The sequence below is a fragment of the Montipora foliosa genome, chromosome 3 (assembly GCF_036669935.1).
Source record: "Montipora foliosa isolate CH-2021 chromosome 3, ASM3666993v2, whole genome shotgun sequence".
In the NCBI taxonomy this organism is placed as follows: Eukaryota; Metazoa; Cnidaria; class Anthozoa; order Scleractinia; family Acroporidae; genus Montipora; species Montipora foliosa.
In genome coordinates this window covers 28846717-28856716 of record NC_090871.1, presented here as the reverse complement: position 1 = coordinate 28856716, position 10000 = coordinate 28846717, and the positions used below count along the sequence as shown (strand labels likewise).

The 10000-nt window shown below is 37.4% G+C and overlaps 1 protein-coding gene and 1 pseudogene across 1 annotated transcript in view; both read right to left on the bottom strand.

Moving 5' to 3' along the window:
- Positions 1 to 124, bottom strand: part of LOC137994708 (uncharacterized) — a 1883-nt pseudogene extending 1759 nt beyond the window's left edge.
- LOC137995525 (carboxypeptidase N subunit 2-like) overlaps positions 1 to 10000 on the bottom strand; it is a 199661-nt gene that overhangs the window by 37530 nt on the left and 152131 nt on the right. The window contains exons 7-12 of the mRNA XM_068841060.1: positions 8183 to 8254; positions 7378 to 7449; positions 6531 to 6602; positions 5413 to 5484; positions 4901 to 4972; positions 2790 to 2861 (exon numbers count right to left, since the gene is read on the bottom strand). Coding sequence (XP_068697161.1) covers positions 2790 to 2861; positions 4901 to 4972; positions 5413 to 5484; positions 6531 to 6602; positions 7378 to 7449; positions 8183 to 8254 — 432 coding nt within the window. The remainder of the gene's footprint in view (positions 1 to 2789; positions 2862 to 4900; positions 4973 to 5412; positions 5485 to 6530; positions 6603 to 7377; positions 7450 to 8182; positions 8255 to 10000) is intronic.

Here is a 10000-nt window from a genome sequence, read left to right as displayed (position 1 = left end):
GAACCAATATCCTTTTTACCGCAACCTTCTAAGTGCTTTTGAATTTGTTCAGTGGTGAACTTTGGCAGAAGACGAAGATTTTTTGTCCAAACTAAATCGTTTTCACCACGAGCGCCACTTTGAGACGCCATTCTTGTTGAGATTGTTTACCCAATACAGACCACGTGACCTCTGCGCGAATTAGGTCTATTGCAGCGGTATTAACGTACAAAACAGTGAGGTTCCGACAATTTTTTATTCGCGCCTGCCAAACGTTCCTCATGTATCGTTTAAAGTGTAGCTTTCATTTTATCAATGGAAAAGGTCTCCTCGAGAATCTCACATACTGGAAAAAGCTAATAGGTTATTTTATAGGTTATGGTATGGTAAACAGTGTGATGTCAAAAAACGGTCATAACTCCTTCTTCAAGGATTGAATATCGTCTTATACCATATTTGTAGCATCATCGGATAAACGGGTAGCGATATTGATGCATCAAACTGTAGGCACTGGAAATTGCTGGAAAGCAGTACTAGCCACGGCCGATGAGTAATGAGAAGAGTATTATTCCTAGTACCATTTATTTTTGCAGAATGTTAAGCCTCAAGGCCCAGTATACCACGAAGGATATATTTCCACTTTCACCTGTGTTCGAAACATTACAGGAGAAAGGAAGTGGGAGCATGGGTGAAATTTGAAGACGGTGCAGGTTGCAAGAACGCGGAAAATGGTCATCTGGCGCGCAAAATGCGAAGCTTGACGGGATCACTTGCAAGTGTCCTTTCTTATTCGATTTTATTTGACATCTCTTACCACTTAATACACTCCAATTTTGCTTCTTTGTTTGAATACTAATCAACTGTCATTTAGTCTTAACATATCATGCAATCGAAAACGTCTTGAACTTTACCCTACAAGAGCTACACTTTCTTTTTAAATTAAGGAGCTGTTTTTGGACTGATCATTTACAACACCAGATTAAGTGACTAACTCTTAATAGATCAGGAGCCACACCTGAAATAATACCTCAAATAAATTTGACGTGAAAGCTTCTATTGGTAGACTGCAATCATAAGGAAATTAGTGGGTTTGCACGAAGAAAGTGCTGCCTTATGACGAAATTTTTTTTTTTTTTACAAACTGCCAAAAAAATTGACAATGAAGTTCATTTCGTGATATTCCTTTATTTGCATTCCCGTTGCTTGTCTACTGATAGGCAGCTCACTTGAGTAAGTCATTCAAAAAGATCAATTTTTCGGACAATTCCATTGTAGCATCGCATTTTGTCTGCAAAAAAACAAATTTAGATACAATCTTCGTATACACCTTGGATGCACCTTATGTAAGAACTAAGGTCAACCTTGGTGACACAGCATTTCAGGTCGCTGCACATAAGCTATGGAACTCTCTGCCGCCTGAGCTACGTTTGATCAATAAATCATCTGAAAACGTATCTCTTTAAAGTAGTTTTTGATTAATTTCTATTTAGTATTTTTAGATATTGATTTTCTTTGTCCTTTTTTTAAATTAGTATTTATTTCTAGCTTTGCATTTCTAGAATATTTTTAACTTTTTTGTAATTTTAGGATATTTTTAAATTCATTGTAATGCCGATTTGATCATCGTCTGAGCTATGTTTGATCAATAATATAATTAGTATTTATTTCTAGCTTTGTATTTCTAGAATATTTTTAACTTTTTTGTAATTTTAGGATATTTTTGTATTCATTGTAATGCGCATTTGATCATTTCTGTATGGATTTATGCGCAATAGAAGTATTAAATTAAAATTAAATTAAATTAAATTAAATTACACATGTGCCGTCTTTTTTCATAAAACAAAAAAGAGACTGCAGTCACGTCTTCGATGTTGTTGTTGTATGTGGTTGCTTGTTTTCGTGTTCTTTCAATTGCGTGGAAGACAGGAACTTGTATCGTATCCGATGCTGTTCTTTCTGTCAGAGTGCAACGCCGAAAAGTGCTCTCATAGGAAACATTGCTATCACGAGGCCAACTTACTCGCTAAAGGTCTCTTGTTTAAAGGAGAAAGCACAATCAAGTGCGAACAAACTGCATCCAAACGGGCAAAGACGAGTTCAAGGTAAGTCACAGAAGATTTCGTTTGTCAAGTAATTTTTCTCGAAGCATTTCTGGTAGGTGTTACCTAATATTCCTCTGATGTATATTCAACTTATTCCGTTGATTTTTCTTCGGTTTACACTAAAAAGGAGACTAACATTTGAAACGTTCAATGCAAAATGTGTGCAAGGGCAGTAATCCTTACATGTTTAAAAATGGCGGATATTGACAATTGGCATATTTTAGGAATGTCGTATAGTACAAGTCCGAAAATTCAGTCCCAAGGAAATTAAATGGCTGAACGTTGAGGTAGTCCTTGCACATATCTCAAGAGATTTTCTAGCTGGATTCATTGCATATCACGGTCATTTTTGGCATGTCTTCTTAAGGGGCACTTAGAAAATAAAATCATATTTTATTTTTAAGAAAAGATGATGAGTTGGTTTTACTGCCGATAAATTGCAGAAGCATCGGATCCCGGTAATGACGTCACAGCAACCCTAAAAGTAAGCCTAACCCAACAAAAAAAGAAGTAGTGGAATAATATTTATTGTAAATATTAGCAGGCCAAGGCCCAATTCATTGTAGACTAAAAAGGGTTATTGATTGGTTCTGAGATTTAAAACAGCTTTGTGACACACTAATCAACGAAATCAATCAACTCTTTAGGGAATGACCAAGTGCATAGCTAAGGCAATTTTTCACATTATGTTTGCGTCAATATACTTACAGCATTTTTAGGCTTGTGAGTTCTGAAAAAACACCCTCTGGGAGTTCATTTACATTATTGCCATTAAGCAGTCTAAAAATGAAAACATGAAACGTAATGTTAATGAAAACTACTCCAAAACTAAGTAACGTAATACTAATTTGTGAGGGTCCCCCCAATAGGGTTCTTAAATCCCGCTATCCTGACTTCATCCCGAAATCCCGAACAGTTTTATCGGTCAATCACGATCCCGGTCATTACGTATCCCGGTCATGACGTCACAGCTACGCTAACTCTAATCCTAACCCAGCAAAAAAAAAATGATGACCTTTAGTGTAAATATTGAAAAGCCAAGTCCCAATCCAATTTCATTGTAGACCTAAAAGGGTTATCGATTGGTTCTGAGATTTAAAACAGCTCTGTGAGTCACTAAACAGCGATGTCCATCAACTCTTTGGGGAATGACCAAGTGCCATACTGGCAACCCAGTAACAAATATTTCACATTATAGCAGAGCACCATAGTTAAGAAATTATGGTAACCCATCGATGCGAGAATTTTTGGTTTTAAAGCCATGACGTCATCGACCGTTCGTCTTTACGTCCACCCCTTCATGTATGCCAATGTGACAAGTATACACCTTTGATAATGGACATCCATGTTAAGGTCAATTGATACCTGTCAAATCGAGGTATCCGCTGACCATATCGTGACCATATCGATTACATTGTAGGCCCGACCCAGGTTAACTCACTTAAACATAAGCGAGGCTTCATTTTTTGCGCGCTTTCTGTGGCTTGACGTGGGTACACGGCGATGCTACGTCAACTATAGCTCTTAACAGTCAACGCTTTTTGTGTTCAGGTGGAAAACAGTTTGGAAAATGTTTTCTTTCTGCATTTTTCGCTGGTTTCAATCCAGTTTGACATATCATGATAGCTGTGGTACACACTAGCGGCTACGCAGTTATTCAAGTCAAGCGTCGGAGGGATATACTTAAAGCTGAGCGTTTGTTTTTAATTTTTTTAGAGTCGTTTTTACCTTTGTTCAGGAATGAAACTCGAATTTTTATTCTCAACTGGAATTAAATAACAATTATCTGTACTCTTTTGGAGCGGATATTGTTTGAAGTTTCATTGTCCTTCTTGGTTGCATTGCCGTATTTTGCCAATTCTTCTTCCAAGCCAAGCTGGTGTGTTTCAATGGAATACAGCAAAATGTGAATGATCTCGTTTTCAGAGATAAAGTGGAATAAAGAACACCAGTAAAACTCTTTTTGGACCTTGAAATGACAAAGTTTCCTGACGGTATCTAATTTTTTCGTGCTTCCTATTTGCTGCCTATTGACTATTGACTTCGAAATGGCTTTTTTTCCTTTTCCATTCGCTCGCTCAGGGTGTGCTTGTTTTCTTTTAAAACGGATGCGATTCAAGAAAAAAATTCATTGCCAAACTGATGAATCCCAAAGTAAATTTCACTCGAAAAATTTATATCGCACTCATCGCTTCATGATTCACGCTATGTCGGTTTTTCGCCTGAAATTTACCGTGGAATTCACTAGTTAGGCCGTGAATTTTTCTATGGAAGAAATCAATAATTAATTAATTAATTATCCTGACCAAAATTTTCCCCTCATCCCAAAATTCCGAACGTTTTTATTGGCCAATCCCGATCGGGTCGTGCTGTATCCCGGTCATGACGTAACAGAAACGCTAACCTCATTCCTAACCCAACAAAAAAAGATGTAGTGGAATAACATTTAATGTAAATATTGCAAGGCCAAGGCACAATACAATCTCATTGTATACCTAAAAGGGTTAAAAATTGGTTTTGAGATTTAAAAACAGCTATGAGTAACTAATCAACGAAATCAATCAATACTTTAGGGAAAGACCAGGGGCATAGCTAAACAAGCGTTTTACATTACGTTTGCGTCATTATACTGACAGTTCTAGTAGACTTGTACTAATTCAAATTCAATTACATTGTAGACCTAAAGGGTTATCGATTGGTCCTAAGATTTAAAACAGCACTATGAGTCACTACACAACGACGTCAATCAACTCTTTTGGGAATGACCAAATGCATAGCTAAAGAAAGTTTTCACATTATGTCTGCGTCATTATACTTACAGTACTTCTAGATATGTGAGTTCAGAGAAAACACTCTCTGGGAGTTGAGTTATATTGTTGTTATGAAGCCATCTAGAAATAAAAGCATGAAACGCAATGTGTATGAAAACTACTCCAAAACTAAGTAACCTAGTACCAATTTAAGAGGGTCCCCAATAGGGTTCTTAAATCCTGCCATCATGACCAAAATTTTCCCTTCATCCCAAAATTCCAAACGTTTTTATTGGCCAATCCCGATCGGGTCATGCTGTATCCCGGTCATGACGTCACAAAAACGCTAACCCCATTCCTAAGCCAACAAAAAAAGATGTAGTGGAATAACATTTAGTGTAAATATTGCAAGGCCAAGGCACAATACAATCTCATTGTATACCTAAAAGGGTTAAAAATTGGTTTTGAGATTTAAAAACTGCTATGAGTAACTAATCAACGAAATCAATCAATACATTAGGGAAAGACCAGGGACATAGCTAAACAAGCGTATCAAACTATGTTTGCGTCAATATACTTACAGTTCTCGTAGACTTGTGAGTTTTGAGAAAAGTCTTTCTGGGATTTGAGTTATATTATTGTTATGAAGCAATCTAGAAATGAAAAAGTGAAACGAGATGCTCATAAAAACTACTCCAAAACTAAGTAACCTAGTAATAATTCAAATTCAATTTCATTGTAGACCTAAAGGGGTTATCGATTCGTTCTAAGATTTCAAACAGCTCTGGAGTCACTAATCAACGAATTCAATCAACTCTTTGGGGAATGACCAAGTGCATAGCTAAAGAAAGTTCTCACATTATGTTTGCGTCATTATACTTACAGTCCTTCTAGATATGTGAGTTCGGAGAAAACACCCTCTGGGAGTTGAGTTATATTGTTGTTATTAAGCTCACTAGAAAAAAAAGCATGAAACGCAATGTGTATGAAAACTACTCCAAAATTAAGTAACGTAGTACCAATTTATGAGGGTCGCCAATGGGTTTCTTAAATCCCGCCATCATGACCATATTTTATTCTTTATCTCGAAATCCCGAACGTTCTTATTGGCCAATCCCGATCCCGGTCATGCTGTATCCCGGTCATGACGTCACAGCAACGCTAACCCCATTGCTAACCCAAGAAAAAAAGATGTAGTGGAATAACATTTAGTGTAAATATTGCAAAGCCAAGGCACAATACAATCTCATTGTATACCTAAAAGGGTTCAAAAATGGGTTCTGAGATTTAAAAACTGCTATGAGTAAGTAATCAACGAAATCAATCAATACATTAGGGAAAGACCAGGGGCATAGCTAAACAAGCGTATCAAACTATGTTTGCGTCAATATAATTACAGTTCTCGTAGACTTGTGAGTTTTGAGAAAAGTCTTTCTGGCATTTGAGTTATATTATTGTTATGAAGCCCTCTAGAAATGAAAAAGTGAAACGAGATGCTCATAAAAACTACTCCAAAACTAAGTAACCTAGTAACAATTCAAATTCAATTTCATTGTAGACCTATAGGGGTTATCGATTCGTTCTAAGATTTCAAACAGCTCTGGAGTCACTAATCAACGAATTCAATCAACTCTTTGGGGAATGACCAAGTGCATAGCTAAAGAAAGTTTTCACATTATGTTTGCGTCATTATACTTACAGTACTTCTAGATATGTGAGTCCAGAGAAAACACTCTCTGGGAGTTGAGTTATATTGTTGTTATCAAGCCCTCTAGAAATAAAAGCATGAAACGCAATGTGTATGAAAACTACTCCAAAACTAAGTAACCTAGTACCAATTTAAGAGGGTCCCCAATAGGGTTCTTAAATCCCGCCATCATCCCGCCTAACCCAACAAAAAAAGATGTAGTGGAATAACATTTAGTGTTCTAAGATTTAAAACAGCTCTATGAGTCACCAATCAACTCTTTGGGGAATGACCAAGTGCATAGCTAAAGAAAGTTTTCACATTATATTTGCGTCAATATACTTACAGAGATTGTAGATTTTTGAGTTCTGAGAAAACACTCTCTGGGAGTTGAGTTATATTGTTGTTATCAAGCAATCTAGAAATAAAGGCATGAAACGCAATGTGTATGAAAACTAATCCAAAACTAAATAACGTAGTACTAATTTATGAGGGTCTCCAATGGGATTCTTAGATCCCGACATCATGACCATATTTTATTCTTTATCTCGAAATCCCGAACGTTCTTATTGGCCAATCCCGATCCCGGTCATGCTGTATCCCGGTCATGACGTCACAGCAACGCTAACCCTAATCCTAACCCAACGAAAAGAGATACAGTGAAACAACATTTAGTGTAAATGTTGGAAGGCCAGGGCTCAATCCAATTTCATTATAAACCTAAAGGGTTATCGATTGATCCTCCGATTTAAAACAGCACTATGAGTCACTAAACAACCATGTCAATCAACTCTTTGGGGAATGACCAAGTGCATAGCTAAAGAAAGTTTTCACATTATATTTGCGTCAATATACTTACACAAATCGTAGATTTTTGAGTTCTGAGAAAGCACTCTCTGGGAGTTGAGTTATATTGTTGTTTTGAAGCCATCTAGAAATAAAAGCATGAAACGCAATGTGTATGAAAACTACTCCAAAACTAAATAATGTAGTACTAATTTATGAGGGTCTCCAATGGGTTTCTTAAATCCCGCCATCATGACCAAAAATTTATTCTTTATCCCGAAATCTCGAACGTTCTTAACGGCCAATCCCGATCCCGCAAATGACGGATCCTGGTAATGACGTCACAGTTAGGATAACTATAACTTTAACACAGCAAAAGTAGATAGAGTGGAATAACATTTAGTGTAATGCGCAATCCAATTTCATTATAAACCTAACCAGGTGATCTGGTGATGTAATTTGGAGGACTGGGAAGAAAAATTTTAAAGCCGTATCCTACAACCACGCGCGGCCTTAGGTGTTGTTTCCAAACTCCCTGCGGTATTTCCATCGCCAAAAATCAACAGATCATTCGGTGTCTACCACATTTCCTGTTACTGAATGAACATTCAAGTAGACCCGACGTGATCTAACTTCGCCTCTGCCATGTTGAATTCGAAAATAAGGCCGCGCGCGGTTGTGGGATACGGCGTTAAAATTTTTCTCCCCAGTCCTCCGAGTTACGTCACCAGATCACCTGGAAAAGGGTTATCGATTGGTCCTACGATTTAAAACAGCTCTATGAGTCACTAAACAACGATGTCAATCAACTCTTTGGGGAATGACGAAGTGCATAGCTAAAGAAAGTTTTTTTATTATGTTTGGGTCAATATACTTACAGCTCTTTTAGACTTTTGATCTCTGAGAAAACACTGTCTGGGAGTTGAGTTATATTATTGTTATCAAGTCGTCTAGAAATGAAAACATGAAACGCAATTTGTATGAAAACTAATCGAAAAATAAGTACTGTAGCACTTATTTATGATTGTCTCCAATAGGGTTTTTAACTCCCGCCATCCTAACCAAAATGTCCCCTTTATCCCGAAATCCCAAACGTTTTCATCGGCCAATCCCGATATCGGTCACGGCGGGTCCCCGCAATGATGTCACAGCAAGCCTAACCATAACCCTTACCCAAAAAAAAAAAGAAGTAGTGGAATAGCATTCAGTATGAATATTAGAAGGCCAAGGTCTAAGATTCAACTTTATTGTAGACCTTAAAGGAGTCCGGATTTTTTCTGTGATTCACTAATCAACGAAATAAATGAGCTCTTTGGGGGATGACCAAGAAATTTTTCACTTGATGTTTGTGTCAATATACTTACAGATATCGTAGATTTTTGAGTTCTGAGAAAACACTGTCTGGGTGTTGGGTTATATTATTGTTATCAAGTTGTCTAGAAATGAAAACTTGAAACGCAATTTGTACTTACTACTCGAAAAGTAAGTACCGTAGTACTAATTTATGAGGGTCTCCAATAGGGTTTTCACTCCCGCCATTCTAACCAAAATTTTCCCTTTATCCCGAAATCCCAAACGTTTTCATCGGCCAATCCCGATATCGGTCATGACGTCAGGCATGATGTCCAACCTAGCTCGTCATCAACTACAGCTACAGTTTATTTAGAATACGCCTTGTCGGTGTTTTCCACCAACCTTCATGATCTCAATTGACCTTAATTGTAACATTCGGAATCACAGTTTTGAAATGAAATGATGCGTGATTATCCATTATTAGTAGGAATTGAAAATGTTCATATGTTCCACTTTGTTAAATTGGGTTGTAAGTTAAGATTTCATTCAGGAGATGCATGCTTTATGAAACGGCGATTATAGCCCTTGATATGAGTGTTAATGCATACGATCATTAGCAAGAATACTCTTTCTGTTGACATTCCTATAATTAGCATGAAAACACTTCCCTTCAAGCAAAAAAAGCAGGCAAAGGTTAATGGCAAAAGGTGGGAAAATAGTCACGTGGTCCTCACTGCTGTTTCACGTTTGTTGTTTGTTTTCAGTCGCATCCATCAAGAAGTGTTTTCAGTCTCTTAAATAAATTCTAGCAACGGCTTAGGATATAATTCTGTTATTGAAGCGAATAGTTCTTTCGAACCGAGAAACATTTGCGAGAAGGAATTTGGCCTTGCACGTCAAAAATGGAATGTCTCCAACATCATTGTCATCTTCGGTGTTGTCATTTGTACCATGAGTCTTCATCGCTGTCAGAACAATCGTATTCAAGAACGCCCTTCTCAAGGGAGACCGAATCCCATGGTCGCACTTATTTGTGGTAGAGATAGGAAGGTAGCATTCCAACTTTTGCCTTCGTAGTTTCTTGTCTGATAGAGCGCTGACAGGCTGCTCCGCCAAACGTCTGGACTCAGTCCCTTATGCTCTTTTTTGACACCCTGTGGAACTTGTGCCCGAAATTTCTCTTTCCACAAAAAAATAATTTACGCTTTTTCCCTTCTTATAAAAACAGCCACACAACCATTAATATAATGTCTATCGCGAACAGCGATGTCGGTGGCGTCCGACATTTTCGGACACAGCGTATGCGCTGCAGTATAAACGACACACAAAGTTCAAAAAAAAAAAAAAAAACGCGACGTGGTTACAAGTAACAAAGGCCATGAGGCCTTTGTGTAACTACATCT